The sequence below is a fragment of the Bactrocera tryoni genome, chromosome 5 (assembly GCF_016617805.1).
Source record: "Bactrocera tryoni isolate S06 chromosome 5, CSIRO_BtryS06_freeze2, whole genome shotgun sequence".
Lineage (NCBI taxonomy): Eukaryota > Metazoa > Arthropoda > Insecta > Diptera > Tephritidae > Bactrocera > Bactrocera tryoni.
The window spans coordinates 17812764-17830697 of record NC_052503.1 but is presented as its reverse complement, the minus strand read 5'-3'; the positions used below and the strand labels follow the sequence as shown (position 1 = coordinate 17830697).

General features: G+C 33.7%; 1 protein-coding gene across 7 annotated transcripts; it reads left to right on the top strand.

The window, feature by feature from the left end:
- The first annotated feature begins 165 nt into the window (after window positions 1-165).
- LOC120777559 lies at window positions 166-17838 on the top strand. Of its 7 annotated transcripts, none has more exons than XM_040108951.1 (10): window positions 166-540; window positions 10945-11050; window positions 11965-12102; window positions 12180-12367; window positions 12706-13110; window positions 14267-14523; window positions 14588-14858; window positions 15506-16207; window positions 16895-17029; window positions 17091-17838. In XM_040108951.1, exons 2-10 carry the CDS (start codon window positions 10973-10975, stop codon window positions 17320-17322), a joined length of 2406 nt encoding a protein of 801 aa, XP_039964885.1. In that variant the 5' UTR covers window positions 166-540; window positions 10945-10972; the 3' UTR covers window positions 17323-17838. The 7 variants fall into 7 exon arrangements, with proteins under 7 accessions (XP_039964885.1, XP_039964887.1, XP_039964883.1 ...); XM_040108949.1 differs by lacking the exon at window positions 166-540 and adding an exon at window positions 4863-5317; XM_040108950.1 differs by lacking the exon at window positions 166-540 and adding an exon at window positions 10685-10839.
- The last annotated feature ends 96 nt before the right edge of the window (window positions 17839-17934 follow it).

Here is a 17934-nt window from a genome sequence, read left to right as displayed (position 1 = left end):
TACACGTACATGTTAGGGTGGATCAGAAAAAAATATTTTTTTCTTACATTTTTTAATTTTTATTTTTATTTTTTTCATTTATTTAAAAAAAATATAATCAATTAATTAAAATTTAAAAAAAAATATATTTATTATTTTAAGGCGTATTCATGAGTTTTATAGCTCACAAAAAATTTTTCCTAAGAGCTCGAACTTGAAAAAAGATTTTTTGAGGCGTCCATTAACCAATTTTTCAGACTATAAACTGGAAAAAATAATTGATTTTTTCGACCCACCCTATTGCTTACTATACATACATACATATATACATATGTATGTACACAATAAATATTTTTCATCAACAAACAACACAGTTTAGGCACATGCTATACAAGTATTTAGTCGCGACTTTCAGTTTAATACATAAAAGTGTTGGCAATTTGGTTGATAACAAAAGTAATGCAAATATTTGTTTTTGGATCTGAAAGTTTCTTTTCGCATTTGCTGATTGTAAATAATAGAAGGTGTTCCTAAAATTGTAGATAACTTTGGAAACTGTCGGTAAGTTAGAATACTAATTCGAACTGATAAGTAGTTACTGGAGTTTGTATGTATGTATGTATGTATGTAAGGAATGAAGCTTTCATGTTTTTCTTTGAGAAAAATGCGAACAAACAATGTCAACAAGTTTATGCTTTTATGTGTTTATGGCCTAGAGTTTAATACATAGGTAAATACAAGTATGGGTAGTTGTACTTCGATTGCAAACAAGATTATTTTAATTATTAGTGACTTTGCGACCCTATAACGAGGCTTCTAGTGACTTTGACATTACTATAAACGTATACGCTTTTATATAGATATGTAATTTAAGAAAATATAAAATTTTCAAACATTTTAATATGTGAAACTAATGCTAATTCTAATAACTAGTCTCTAAGGCGTGAATACCATCTGATCAAATTTGACCCGGATTGACAAAAAATAAAAAACATTTTCACGTATTTTAACGCGAATCTTTATTATCGCCGTAAAATAGGTTCATAAGCCAATACAAGTATTCCAACGTCTAATAGACTTCTTATAAATCTCGACTTTGCTTTGTAAGACTCAAATACATGTGATAAAATATACTTCCCAAAACACTTCTACAAAATTTCTAGTCCGGGTCATATTTGATCACATGGTATTTCAGTAGATTTGAACGTCTATAGTAGTATAATTTGGTTTTTGGTATCTATCTTAATGACAAACAGAGATTCCTAACTGCTGGAGATCGTTCTCTAATCGCTGTCGTTTATTAATAAGATTCATTTTGGTATCAGAAACATGTTCAAGCTGTTGAATATTGCTTTCTATAGGTGATTAATTTGAAAAAAAATTACCTCTCCGAGCCGTTCGATACCAAACGAGATTTCAGACGAAGCGACTCTCTATTGTGCGACTTCTTCAATCTACTCCTGAAAAAAGTAATTCGAGCTGCAGATCTGAATAGAGCAGGTGCAATCACCTATAATAGTGTTCATTGGTCTTAACAACCGCAGGGGTTAGTTCTGATTTCTCCAGACTGCAAATGGGTCTGGTAGTGAACGAGGGCAAGACGAAATATCTCCTGTCATCAAAGAAACAGTCGTCGCACTCGCAACTTGGCTCCTCTGTTACAGTTGACAACATTTGGTGTGTTTTACAGTCATAACTTCGAAGTCGGGGATAATTTCGTCTATCATGAAAGCAGTATTACACTAACAACAATGTCACCCTCGAAATCCAACGCAGAATAACTCATACCAATAGGTGCTACTTCGAACTGAGTAGGCAATTGAGAAGTACAGTCCTCTCTCGACGAACAAAGACCAAACTCTATAAGTCATTATAATGCAGAGGCATGGACGATGACAACATCTGATGAGTCGACGTTATGAGTTTTGAGAGAATTGATGAAAACGCTCAATAAAGAAGAAGAGGGATTAGTATATTGCTGTAATCTAAAGTGATCGATCAAAAACATGCCTTTTTATGGAAAACTTTTTTGTTGGACGAAATATGTATCTTCACGATTTTCGGCATGGGCTACTGTTCAAGGCATTCAGCACTACAATCTCTACGTATTTTGTTTAGATCGGACCACTGTAGCATACATACAAGTACATATATCTATCATAAAAAACGAAAAATAAATACCTTTTTACTTTATAAGAAATGCAGCTGTGAAGGGTATTACAGCTGCGGTGCAAGTAATAATGAAGATTGTTGCTTTTTTTAGTGTTAAATATTTGACACTTAAGCAATAAAACAGAAATGCATACATTGTGAGGGGACCTTAATCACTCAAGAAAGTGAGAATAATTTAACTTAGCGCTATTATCGTAAATAAAAACATTTAAATATTAACTTAGTGAGTTATAGCTAAACGCAGAACTGCACACAGCGTTTCAGAGAAATACATACATATGTATGTAAGTAAGCGATAAATAAACGCTGTAAAGAAATGCATGCTTAGCCGAAACCGAAAATTTCCCGCTGACTTCGCCTCGCATGACGTCATCTCAAGTGTCCAGATCATTGTGGGCGAACTCACATGACCATTAAGCGATTACTTACAAATAAAATAATTCTAAAATACCTAATTGAATAAATGCCATAACCGAACCGATGGGGAGAGATGACTGTCTTGTTGTTTTTGCATGAAGCTATGTGCTTGTGTTGTTAAATAAATGCTAAATGGCATACAGTGGAAACAATTAGGTTTAATATGAATATCGTGCTTAGAAAAATACAGCAAAATATGTGTATTAGGGTGTGCAAAAAAAACTGCTGATTGTTTTTTAAATTTTTTTTTCCTTAGATACCGTGAAAATATCGTCCGAAATGTCGAATAAAAGCAATTTTCATAAATATTGAGCTCTTAATATGAATAATATGGCATATATTTTTAATTTTTGAACGGTTATAGAATATGATTTTTGTTGTGATTTGAGATTTTCGATTTACTCTTCAACTGGGAAAGAAGGTTCACAGTGAACATACGAAAAGATGTTTGGCATAAAATCATGTTAGATGCACGAAACACACTAAACAGTTATACGAATGGCTTGAAAATGGATGGATGGGGTTGATGTGGGGATATATTGTACAGAGTAAGGCATAAGCCAATGTTTTAAGTTGTCGGATCCCTGCAGTATATTCGAAGCAGAGATCTTTGATATTGCGAAAGCCGAGGAGCTAGCACCAAATACACCAGCTGGCAACTTCAGAGTCAACAATCTACGGTCTACAGCCAAGCAGTAATCAAGGCGGCAACCACGTATCGCATATCGGTCAGAAGTGTCTTGGAAAGCGAGGTTGCAGTGGAAAGTGTCGCCAGAAGCAAGCGACTTCACTTCTACTGGGAGACAGTCCGTAAAGGCATCGAGGACTATGAGATAGTGGACGAAATTACCAAGAGTGGTATACAGTTGATATTCGAAAACGTGATCCACATTGCAAAATTCATAAATTGTCTACACGACGATCTGGACAGAAGCATGGTAAGGAAAATCTACCTGATTGGAATACTCACTGGTGGCGGCACTCGCCTGCAGAATGGGCCCAACAGATCGAGAAAACTGCGGAAATAGCAAGGCACTAGAGAAAGAATGGAGTATCTCTTGCGCTCTTGGCAATTGACAAGGTTTCCCTTTAAGCATTTGGGAGTTCCGGGCTATGAGACACTGGAAGAGGTACCAAGAGTTAAATCACAGAGTCTATTGGAATTCGCGTCAAGCGCAGGCATCCTAAACGATGACTACTCCTCGTGGACTTCGTAACTGAACTCCATGTGGCATCGCAAAGTACCAAAAGTAGTCTTTGAGTGGCTCATTAGCTTATCTGACTAACCTAAACTGGAAGCGAGATGTGCATTTTCTTAACTGATAATAAGAAAAAAAAATGAAATCCGTTAGGTGGAGGATGAAATCCGTTAGGTGGAGGATCCTTTCGTTACAATTAAGAGCTCATACTTGGAGAGCCTTTGTTTGAGGTGTCTATCAACTATTTTTTCAGGGTACCAAACGAAAAAAAATTTTTTTTGTACCCACCCTAATATACATATGTATATGTATGTACATATATCTATATTCGTATGAAAAAAATGCAAATATATGTATGTACATACTATATTCGCATAAATAAATATTCCACAGTTCAAGTGTATGTACATATGTTTGCTGATAAACATTGTCTCAGCGTTAGCGTAATTTAAGCTCATCACGTCTGGCAATCATTACTTGAATGCTTGGACATATGTACATACATACATACATACATATAGGTAACTTTTTCTACTGCAAATAACAAACAAAAAGCTCAATCATCTCACTTCGGCAATGTACCTTCATAGACACATTAATTTGAATCCTCCGAAGTGAAGCAACGACTAAATTAAATTATTTTTTATTATTTCCCGTCCAACATCAAATACTTGCCACACTTGGAGTACCACAAACAAATATTTTTTTTTTTGCATTTTTCTTGTTTTTTTGTACGCGCGAAATTCCATTTTTACGCGCTGAACTTTCAAGCAACCGGTGCCAGTCACCTCGCAGTAACTGCGGAGAGCGGATCAAAACAAAACAAAAGAAAATCACATTTTCGTACGTACACACGGAATTGTATTGAAAATTATTCGTCGTTTGTTTTTATACGCGCATTCGCTTTCACAATGCCGCTGCACCACCACCAACAGCCCACCAACGACTCAACCAACGTTTAAGCAACCCACACGCCGAGCTATTCGAAAATGTGCGAGTTCGAATTTCGAAGAACGCCAGCTCCAAGCAATCAAACGAAATATGAGCTGTGCGTACATAACAGATGCCGGACACTGCGTTTACCCCAAAAGCATCAAAAGCGCACCGAAATCGTACAGCAGTCAGTACGTGACCGCAACTCGAAGTGGAAAGTAGTGGAAAAGTGTCGAACGCAAAGCGAATACAGCTTCACGTGAGCTGAGTGTCAAATACATACATATGTATACATTTGATTGCATGTGTGTTGTTGTGACTTTACAACCCCCAGAAGGCGCACCACACCACCGTCAGCTCCATTTGGTATACACAGGCTACAGAAACGGGCGACTTGGGACTCGCGCTAACGACAAGGACATCAATTCGCAAGGAAATAAAGTGTAAATAAACTGCGAAGCCAGTCAGACAAGTGCAAAAGTGCTGTTAGTGTATGAAATAAAGCTGAAAGAGTTGAAATAATTTAAAATTTTGTTGAAAATGACGGATGCTAAAGGACAATATCAGAAATTGCCGCCCGGCTGGGATTGCAAATACGACCAAGCAACAGGAAATTGGTATGTGTTGTTGCTATTTTTACGCCTTTTTGTTAACTATTATAGTTATAAGTGGCAACTATTTGAAAATGGGCGTGTGAAAGGCAAAGGAAACGCACTGCAGACAGCTTTTGCTGGTCGGCAGACAAGCCAGGAATTCCGCCGCATACTTTAAGGAAGTGTGTAGAGTTTTACAAAATGGCGGCCATAAAAATATCAAGGAGAGGGGGAGCATGTTTTCGAGTTAAAATGTTGCATAGCATACTTTTAGGGCGAAGAGATGAGCTGAGGCTTGCAGAAGTAAAAGTGAATGAAAAAAGAATAAGCAATATGTAAAAAATAATAATTAAAAAACTGAAATTAGGTAAAAATTCAGTAAAAAAATAGAAAATAATTAAAAAGTAATAATAAAAAGTAAAGAAAATAATAATAAAAAATAAAGAAAGTTCAAAAAGTAAAAGGAAAATAAAAAAATTAATAAATAAGAAAGTCAAATAACAAATTAAAGAAAAAAATATAAGAAATTATTACAAGAAATAAAACAATTACAATTATAAATAGGTTATAATATTTACCTATTTATTATTATAATTTTTCATAATCCAGCACCAAGTAAATAGACTAAGGTGTAATTAAAGCACTTTGTAGCCCTAAAAAATGGGTCGACAGCGACTTTAAGTGATACTTATGCGCCTACTTAGCTTTATACGCGAATATTATAGCATATATACATGAATACATATTAAATATGTGCTCGACAATATATTCTAATGGAAGAACATATCTACAAACATACATATATACAAAAATAAATACATATGTATAATATTTGTATATTCATGTGGAATATTTTACGCCGCCTGTGCAGCTATTTAGAATGCATAATCCCCAGTTATGCAAATAAAATATGTTTGTATATCAAGGATATGCAAATCCTTTGAATTTGCAAATAAAAGCTGTAATGTAGAAAAATGCAAAAAAGTCACGCGCACTAATTAAGCTTGTGGGCATGTGGTTGCGGCATTCAAGTACGCATATTTGTCGGTAGAAATGTTGGTGATGCTACGACTGTCATTTGCTTTAATCTCGTAGAAATGAGAAATGTGTTTAAATATTCATACATGTATATATGTTCATGCGTGTGTGTGTATTTTGTTCCCACTCAAGTAAATATTGTCTGCTTGGTTTGCTTAAATCTATATCCTGGATATATGTGGATTTAATATTTGTACACATTTTTATATTTGGTGTTACGTGAATAAAAACAAAAACAACTACAACAACAGCCTGTTTAAAGATTTGTATGTGGCCCAAACATCTCAGCTCAATTTTAAATATTTTTAAATGATCCGAAAAAATAAATAAAATAAACATAATAAAATAAATAAATAAAAAAAATAATACAAAAGCATTAGTAAATTTAATTGCATAAAAAGAAAAAACTTTTTCAAACTATTTTAGAAAATAATTAATCATGCTTAGATTAATGTGCAGAAAATATAAAATCTATGTAAGAAAAACAATAAAAATAGGAAATAATTAACCGAAAAAAGTATTTCTTAGATATTTGTGTTTAAATGCAATATTTTACACAACTAAAATTTTACAACTTAAATTTAATTTTTTAACAAAAAAATGTTTCAAAAAAATATAACTATGATAGAGATAATTAAAAGATATAAAAAATAATTTAAAAAAAATATATATACTTACATATATACATATGTATATATGTACATATATGTATATGTATAGTAGGGTGTTTTTTTTTTGAACTATTATCTTTTTTTCAGTCCCGTCACGAAATTTCCATGGAAATACCCTTAAAAAAAATTCCCTAAAAAGTTTAGCCCTTAATATTAACATTAAGAACTGGACCAAGGCCTGTAAAAATTTTCCATAGAAATGCACTACAATCGTGAGTTTCTGTCTTTAAATTCCTACAGATCAGTGGTATTTTTTTTGGCATCGCTTTAACTTTAGATGCAAATTTCTCAGAATTGTTCACTCTACAAAAGGGTCCAGTGCAACAAAGTCATAACTCACACCAGCGAGGTAGTACGGGGCTTTAAACTTGATTTTTCCATGAAATTCGCATTTTTTTGTATTTATCTCGTAAATGACAAGAGCTATAGAAAAAATTTGAATGACAAATTTGTAGGAAATTTTATTTGCTATAAAAAAGGTCCAAGTTCAAAATCGCTATCATTAATACTTCTCGAGATATTCGGTTATTTAAGTAAGGCTTTATAGAATTTTTATAGATGGAATGTAATATAATACATTAATTAATACTAATATGTATATGGATATCTCGTCACCTAAAACGCAAAAAAACGTAACATCGCTTTTCATAAGTTAACAGGCGAAGGAAAAATCTTATAGTAGAAACCACTCATATTGAAACAAAATTTGAGTTTTGGTTATAAAATGGTTATATATTGGTTATTATATCTGACAGAGATTTTCGATTTTTTTTTGATGATACGCTGTTTTGAATTTTTTTAAATAACATAAATAATAATTAAACAAATATGCTTGAAAATAAAAAAATATATAAGCATTTGAAAATTTAAAAAGGGAAAAATAAAATATAAAAATATTCACATTAACACTCAATTAACGCAATTTATTCGGAGAGTATAGACAAACCAATGGACATGGCTTAATTGGCTCAGCTTGTCACTCTGATCATTTATATATAGACTCCGACGTTTCCTTCAGGGTATTACTGGCAATTATTTCTCAATCTATGAACCCAGCCAACTATTTCTGAGATTTTCACAAAATGCCTAAAACTAACGCTATGAAAATAAGTTTCCTAGGCGAAAGTGCATATAGTTATGTTTTTGTTGTTGTTGAGGCAAACAAATTTTCTAAAAAAATTTCAAAAATGCTGTTAGTTCTTGGTCGGATATTCATACCAAACTCCCCATTCCATTCACGTAGATCTGCCTGTAACAAAAGTCGAGTCAAGAGCTCTTGGGAAATTTTACTAAAAACTTCACTCATTGACATGTATAGTATGTACTATATATAGTATAAGCTCACATTATAACTTTCTCTTTTAAATTTTTACAAAATTCTAAAATAAGTTTTGTCAGTTTCGTAAATTTTTATAAATAAATTATAAAAACATCTCAAATTTAAGAAGAAAACCTGATTATTGACGACTCAGCAAATTTTAACCTGAAAAGATAAGCTGCAGCTTATAAAAGTGCAGGAATTTAGCAATCTAAAATTAAAACTGTACACACAAATGTACATACAAATATACATATACACATATGTACCATATATCCAGTCATACTTCAGCTTACACGTTTTAACTTCAAAACGTAAAACAAGGAAGATTTTCAAGTGTCTTCTGCTGTCATTGTACCGTTCGCAACCCTCACCATGTGTTTTTTTTTTTGCCGCTGAAAGCCTACACTTCACATTAGATAAGTGCTGTGTTTATCACGTGTCACAATTTAAAATATAATACAAATAAATGAATGCAATTAAAGGTTGTTGTGTGCGCAGATAACGCAAGAAAATTGTGCCAGAAAGGTCCTTAACTTTTGGCGAAGAACAGAAATGGCAGCCGGTGAAATGCTGTTTAACTCAAGGACTTTGACTTTTCGTTTGCTGAAGTACATATGTACACGGCTAACTGTGTATGGTACATATATTTTCGAATATGTATCCATATATATATATATATATATATGTGTGTGAGAGGGCTTGTGCATGTAAACAGAGTCACGTAAATCAGTACCAAAGACGCGATGTAAATTATTGTTTTTGTTGTAAAGCTGCAAAGATTGCCAAGTGATTTGATTAGCTGCAGGTCGTATAAGATTACTTCAAAGTTCTTCCATCTAAGGGGGTAAGAAATATTTAGCAAAATTCCAAAACTGACAAAAAGTTCGCTTAAGAGCTTTCCATATTCCATTATTCGGGTCGACTTATGAATTTCAAAAAATTGATGAAGGAACACAACCCTTGATATATTTGTCAAGCAAACCTAATTTATCCGATAGCACACGACCTCGTAAATATATTTGTTAGGTAATTATCGAAAAACATGATTTCTTAAAACATTTTGACGTCTAAAATTTTTCACAAAATTGACAACTTTTTTTAGAAGACACCATTTAGTCAAAACACTTTTATTGATCTATTGTAATGATGTTTTTTTTGATTTTTGGATTTGAGAAAACTTTAGGCAGAAAAATCAACTTCACCGTCAAAAATCTTTTTTCGAAGGCTCTTCTGGAGATCGTTTCTGGTAACAAGGAAATACACATTTGTTCAAAATGCAACTCCGATTATGGAAGTAGATTCAATTCTGGAAATTCGCATTAGATTTATTTATTTAAGGGATTACATGGTTTTCCTCGGGTAAAAAACAGCCTTTTTTCAACAATTTTTTCTCTTATAAAAAATTAAACATTTTAACAGAATTTTTCACTGTTACAAACTTACACTATTAACAAAGAAATTCTGAAATTTTTGAAAAAAAAAATAATTTAAACTCGGCCATTGCGACGCCATTTCCGGTGGCCGCTCTAAAAACGATGCGCCTGCGTTGGCAGAATAACTCCTTACAGAATCATCTAAAGTGAAAAAATAGGTGTTTTAGTTAAAACTTTCCTTAGAACTTGGACGAAGAAAAAAAAAAATGATATTGGATTTTTGGCCAACATTTTTACAAAAAAATAAAAATTTAGACAAATTTTTTTAAAACAGTTGTAATCGAAAAAAAATATTGTATATCAAAGACCCGTATAAAATTTCAGGAAGATCGGTTTAGTAGTTCTCGAGAAAACAACCGACTTCAAGAACACATTTTCGAGAAAAACACATTCAAAAACGGCGCACTTGGCCTAGCTAGCCTCGAGCGCAGAAGTTCTCAAGGCTGTATCTCCGAAACTATTACCCGGATCAACTTGAAAATTTAGAACAATATTCTAGAGGTGTTTTACAATTTAATAAGATAATAAAAAAATCGATTTTTGTAAAACCCGTAAACTCATGTAAGCCCTTAAATCGCAGCTGATCATATAACAAAGAAAGAAATTTTTGCGATAAATTTCCAAAGCAAAATTCCAGAGAAAGCAAAAATATCTTTAGTACCACACAAGTCCTTTCACATTGCTTTAGAATTAACATCACTTCATGAGCAACAAATTCTCGACTTCAACCCTTGGCAACCCAGTCGTTGCACATTTTAGAGTCTGCACACGCACACATTTGCAAACCGCAAAGTTGCATACACACACACAAACACTACCGCAAAATACTTTTCCAAGGCAATGCAATGTCCTTGTTCTTTACCGTGAATCGCTCCGTTATTACTCACACATACACACACACATACACACGCCTATACTTGGAAAACGCCATGAATGCGGCTTATTGAAAGCCTTCAACTTTCGATGTGTGCAGAATCGAAAAAGGCAAAAGGCAAGCAACAACTACACGGCAGTTCGAGGACATTTCCATGGCCAAATGAGGAAGGACGCCTAATAGGCTTGCTGTGATTTACATAATTGCGCGTAATTTAAGTTGTAGTTATTTGCAAGTGCATACATATTTACATATATATATTTACTTAGTGGTACACACATTTATTGCTGCTTTCTCTCTTTTGCATTTTACAGTTACTACATCAACTATTTCACAAAGGCAATGCAGTTGGAGGACCCGCGCGGACGCTATAAGCAGCTGCAGAACGAACGCTGCTCCACCGAATCCATAGCGATGCAGGTAAGTTCGTTCAGTTTTTGAGATATAGTTACGAAATTTTACACATATTCTTTTCGTGCCAAGAAGTTGGTGATTTGACAGTATCAACGATATCGGACCACTATAGCATATAGCTGTCATACAAACTAATCGATTAAAATCAAGTCTTTGTATGGAAAACTTTTTTGTATGACGAGTTATCTTCACGAATTTTGACATAGACGGTTTTCTAAAGCAAGGCTACGAGCTCCGAAAATATTGTTTTGATCGGATTACTATAGCATATAGCAAACTGATCGATCAAAATCAAGTGCTCTATGGAAATCTTTTTTATGTGAGGAGCTATCTTAACGAAATTTGACATAAATGGTTTTCCAAAGCAAGGCTACGATCTCCGAAAATATTATTCTGATCGGACTACGATAGCATATAGCCTTCATATAAACTGATCGATCAAAATTAAGTCTTTGTATCGAAAACTTTTTCATGTGATGAGCTATCTTAACGAAATTTGACACAGATTATTGCTCAAGACAAGGCTCTAAGCTCCGAACATATTGGTCAGATCGGACCAATATAGCATATAGCTGCCATACAAACTAACCGAGAAAAATTAAGTTTTTGCATGGAAAACCTTTTTGTTTGATAATATCTATTCAAAAACTCTGGCTTAGATGTAACGGTTTAATTTCTAAACAGATTGTTTTGATCTGACCAATATACATAGCTTATATACATATGTCATACAAATTGACCGACAAAGATCAAGTCCTTCTAAGGCAAACATTTTCTTTTGGGAAGATATCTTCAAAATTTCACAGATATTGTTGTTATTTTATTGTTGTTTTTGTTTTTTTTTTTTATTTTTTTATATAACACCTTCATCTAATTTTCTTCTCTCTTATACACCCTGTTTCATGCATTTGTTTGTGCAGCCCATAAACGGCTCACCCTATCACGTGTATCCAAGCAACAATTTGCAGGCAGTACGTGCCTTTCAGGCCGGTCCTGGCACCAACACAAGTTTGCATAACATGTCATCCAGTCCGCTGCTGTCCTCTCGCGGGAATTTGGTGAGTTTTTAACAAAGCTTTTTTAACATTTTTTTTTTAATATTTTATTGAAAATGTTTATGCTCTCTAAATTGTAGGAATTATCGCCGTTGCGTATGCAACGCGGCTCACTGACGCAGACGCCACGCTTGGGTAATATGTCACGACGTTCGACCATACAGGAGACTTCCTTCACAAATCCCATCGATACGGATGCGGTGGTCAATAAGATACAAAATATGTTTCCCACCGCCAGCGAGGATCACATACGTTTGCTGCTTAAAAAGTGAGTGCGCTTTTATACTCACATCACCCGCACTTTTCTTGAAAGAAACAAATTTCTAAATTTTTTCACTGTACTAATCACACGAATCTTTCGCTTTTACACGCTTACCTCGTCGCTTGAAAAAATCAAAATGTGCTCTCTTTGGTCACCGCATACAATACTTATTAACACTACACACACACGCACATTATATATACATATATATGTGTGTACATGATAATCCACTAACAACTGTTACTAACCTCCAAATGTGTTGTTGTTGTATCACTTTTGTACTTACATTCACACGCACACAATACACGAATACAAATGTACAACATTAACTCGTACGCGTCCAGGTATTACAATCGTGAGGCCGTCGTCATTAGCGCCTTACAGGTGGAGAAGCATCCGGTCACCATGCCAGGTCCCTATGTCACGCCGCCGGCCCAACGTCATCTCTACCATAGCAACACCGTGTTTCATTTGACACCACCAGCGCGCCGCCTGGACAAGGGCATAACGGCACGCGGCCTCAATGGCAGTGTTGCAGTCGGCAGCAGCTCACGCACAGCCAGTCCTCTGCCGGGCGGCCGTTTCGGTAGTGTCACAAGCGTGCATGGTGGCGTTGGGAGCGGTGGCGGCGGCGGTGGCTATATGGCTGCAGCTGCTGCCGCGGCCATGCCGTTTCATCAGGGTTCGCCGCGCTTCGAACAATGGCGCAGTTCACCGAAGCCGCACTCGTCGCCGAAGATGAAATTGAGGTCCGGTGGAGTACTAAGAAATGCAATTTATTGTTATTTTTTGCTTTTGTTGTAATATTCTGTTTGTGTAGTTTTTTTGTTTAATTTGAGGGCTGTGCAAAATACTTGATTTGTTGTTCGTGTAATTTTAAAACTCAATGCATTTATGTTATGTACAACAATTAATTTTACATTTTCTTTGCTTTTCTTAAGGTTTTTTCGTGCTTTGTTATTCAGCAGCTTTTCTTTTCACTCCACTATACATATCTAAAGCTTTGCTATATGAAATTGAAGTATTTTTTCCATATTTTATTTATTATAACTTTTTATTTATTTTTTTATTGCCAATTTGCTATTTGGTAGTACAGTGCGTATGAGTAACATTCATATTTTCCTTAATTTATGAAAAAAGTAAATTAATTAATATTAAAAAACAAGTTTTCCAAAATATTAATACGATTAATAACAATTTTAAATTGACAGAAGTTAATGCCCCTAAATGTAGGCAATATATTTTGAAGTATTTACGTTGGCACTATTTTATTCCAAAAACTAAACTTGAAATTTAAAAAATCGTTTACTAATTAAATACCTTAGAAAAAATTTATATTTTCAAATAATTTGTTTTAAAATTATCACTAATAATAGAAAAATTAAATTAATTTAAAATATTTAATTATTTTAATTTAATTTTATTAACAAAAAGATTTTTACATAAAAAACTAAAAATAAATCCTAATGTTTTGTCATTTTTTTAATTTAATCGCGTTTGGAAAAAAACTAAAAACAAATTTTTAGTTTTACTAAAATAATTAATTTTTTTTACAAAATTTGGTACGGAAAAAAATAAAACATTTTTTATTGCACTGTGTATACAAAAAAATTAAAAACAAATTTTTAATTTTTTTATAATAAAATGATTGATTATTTTTCTCAAAATATTTTATTTTATTAAATTTTGTACATTAAAAAGTAAAAACTCTATTTTTTCTTTAATATTTAATTTATTAATATTATTTTATAATTGTTTTAATTATATTATTCAATTTTTAAATCATAAAATATTTAATTCATATTTTAGCCTCGCTATCGCAACTAATTTCTATATGTTTTGCAACCTAACTTTAACGCTTACTCAAAACATACCAACAACAATAATATTTATGCAATCCCACAGATATTTGAAAACCATTTTCCCCAAAGCAGACGAAATGGTACTACTTGACATACTTGCCAGCTCGGACAACAATGTACAAACCGCTTCTGAGAAACTCATCTCGATGGGCTATACGAAGCGGGACTTTATACCACCAAAAATATCACATCGTTCCGATCACGAAGCTGCGCACGCAGCCGCAGCTGCCAAAAGAGCTGCCGAGGAGACAATTATACCCTTGCAACCAAAGATTTACACAGCGGAGGAAAAAACAACAAGTAACAATTTTAAAAAATATTTTTGTTAAATAAATTGCTAAAATAATTGATATTTGCATTGCAGTACAAGCGCATATGAAGGAGAAATTTCCACAGTTAGCTGAACGGATTATACTCATGGCGCTGGAGTCGGTCAACTATGCTGAGGATCGTGCCACACAAATTCTCTATATCGTGCAAGAAGAGGATGAGTTGCATGCTAAGAAAAATGCCGTTACTGCCGCTGCTGTGACCGATGCAGCAATGCAATCGACGAGTGGACATGATGCCGAAGTGATTTTGGGTGCAGCGGATGGTATGCATGGCCAAGGTGTTGGCGCCGTCGCTGATGATAGGTGAGTTTAGTTGTAATTGCAAAGTGTTTGGTGATTTTTGTTTCTGACTTCATTTTTGTAATGGACCAATTTCGGAGTGCGAAAAAGTGTTAATCCTTGTGACCTCTCATGTTTCACCAATAACCTCCTGGTGTATGTTTTGTTGCATTTCTACAATTGGATTTTTATAATTAACTGTAAATGCTTTGAAAATTATCTATCAATATTATTATAATAGATTCGAAAATGTTCAAATTTATTATAGATGCCAAAGTCATACTTATTTGCTGGTCTACTTTCTATTATAATGCTATGAGGCTATCTATTTCTCAAAATTGCATAACTATTCGCTCATGTTTACTTACAAATGTATTGTATTATTTTCCTTAATTATAATACAAATATGAATAACGATATTTTTGTATATGAAAGTTACATCATTAAATGTTTTTAATTTTGGAAAGTAAAAAAATGCAATTGAACAATTTTTTCGCCGCATTTTTTCACTTTCCAAAAAAACTTCACCGTAAAGAATGTGTCATTCTACTTGACCTACTACGATTTTTCGCTTTCTTATTTCTTTTTTTTCAAACAATATGCATTTAATTTGTGCTAATAACCCCAAAAATCGTTTTTCCCTCCCGCAACACTTTAAACGAACTAAGCAGTATCATCAGTGTTGTTGTCAAAACACCGTTAAATAGCTACAACGATGACCGCAAAAGCTTTCAAAATGCTTCAACGAAACATAACACATATGCGCCCACATCCTTAACATCAACATCATTCCCATCACCAACATCATCATCAACAGCATTTTTATCATCATCGCTGCCACAATCTTCAGCAGCATGCAGCGCTTTAAAATCCTCCACAAAAATAAACGCCACAAGAAATATTGGTAGCAAAAAGGTAGCATTTCCCTCCATAAACCTAACCACGCCCACTACAGCTACTACACAAATTATACTTTCAAATTCACCCACTTGCATTGAACGCCACGAAAAGGAAACGAAGGCGCCGGCAGTTGTAATAGCAGCTGGTGATGTCGTTGACTCCTTACCCAACTCATCCACAATCATTAATCCATCAGCTACGTCATCATCAACCTCTATATCACCGCCCAAAGCTTTAAAAGAACTTCACATATCATCCGAATTGCCATCTTCCGCTGCATCAACTTCTAATCTAGTCGCCAATGAGTATGAGAAACTGACTACAAAAAGCATACTGGCGCGTTGCAATACATATGCCTCTGGCATCCAGGGATATCTGCATGGCACAAATTCCAATAAAGCTGCCAACACTTCGGCTTCTATTTTGGACAAATTGAAATTGACACGCTTGCGCGAAAAGACCGAACCGCTAAAGTACGCTGAACTTTAACTGTGAAATGCTTGTTGGAACTTTTACTTTTTCTACTTTTTTGTTAAATATTTTTCTTGCTCTTTAGGATACTATTTAATTATTTTTGATTGTTTGTAAAAATAGATTTTTGCTTTTCTTTGCATCGTGGACTTGGTAAAGTGTTGTTTCTCAGTAGTTCAATTGAATTATTAGGATTTTCTATTTTTTATAATAAATTTAATTTTAATTATGCATCAAAACTCGAAGTTCGAAAATTTTAGAAAATAAAAGTAAAACTTCAATTATTTTTTTATTTATACTTACCTACATATGTATATAGTGTTCAAAAATCGAGTATTTGCAAATTTTCCTAAAATGCCAAACCTTTTTAGTTCCATAAGTGGATTATAAAATTTCTATACAAAAACCAAGTTTTTGGTTATTTCGGTCTTTAATATTTCGCTTCGTTTCGATTACTAAAAATTAAAGAGAACTCGTTTTTACTTTTTTGTATATAAATATACATATAATTATGCACATTTAATTTGTTGGCATGCTTTTTTCAATCCTTCAGACTCCACTCATCTACTTGTTTAGCATTTAAACGTATTTCTCTGTATGTGTGTTTGTGTTCCATTATTTTTTCTCAAATTTTTATATAAATTTTAAACTCACATCACATTTCTTATTCCCAACACCATCAAAAACAGCGCCGCACAACAAGATTCCACTGATGGCGCAAGTACTTATAAAAAGCGCCAAGATTTTAAATCCATTATAGGGCGTATAACGACAAGTGGACACAGCGCAGAATTGGCTAAAGGCGCAGATGAGAGTTTGCTGCTGTAAGTTAAATTTTGTGGTTGTTTTCTTTGTTCCAAAAATATTTCCCCTTTAATTATTTAGCGCCGACTATGTAACCTGGAATGGCGCCAATCCCGATATGCCGCAAGGGAACAATCAAAAACAATTGGCACAGGGTCCAGACGCGGGTAAATTAAATGAGCGCAGCTATACAGCCATTGGACGCAATCCGGAACTTTGCAAGGGTGTCCAAAAGGGTTTGGCTAAAGGTAGCATTTATGCTCAACTTGCTGCAGCTGGCAATACGAAAACGGCAAACATTAAATGTAATTAATAAAATTTGTGCAAAAATTATATTTATACAAACATATGCACAATTCTGATATTACATTTTTATATCTACTGTTTTTGAGTGTGATTACGTGCCAAATGTAGTTAAACGCTTTGTGTATTCTTACTTCAATTAATATTTTGAACTTTTTTGGGTAGTAGAAGGTGCGTTTGCACATATTCGTCCATTTACTTAGTAATTACACTGTCTAATAAGTTTTCCAATATAGTCTCACTTTCGAAAATCTCTACAATAATAATTTCGTAAGAATATATTGAACATGTATGTATGTATTAAATATTCCAAGAAAAAATACAAATAATTTATATTAGTAACACATGTGCACAAATGTACGTATGTTTATTAAAAAAAATTGTGCGTTATACATGTAATCAGTGTTGTGTCGTAAGTTTATCAAAGCTTGTAGCTCTTGGAACCGATAGTGTGTACTTACACAGAACATAATTCAGAATACGTATATTTTTTCGAATAAAGCTGTATTTTTAATAAAGAGCTAAACTGCTTTGAAGTTTTACTTATTTTATTGTTGTTGATGTAGCGGCAGAATTCTTACGTGTTGACAGTCCTTGGCAGGATAAAAGTTCCATTTCGGTT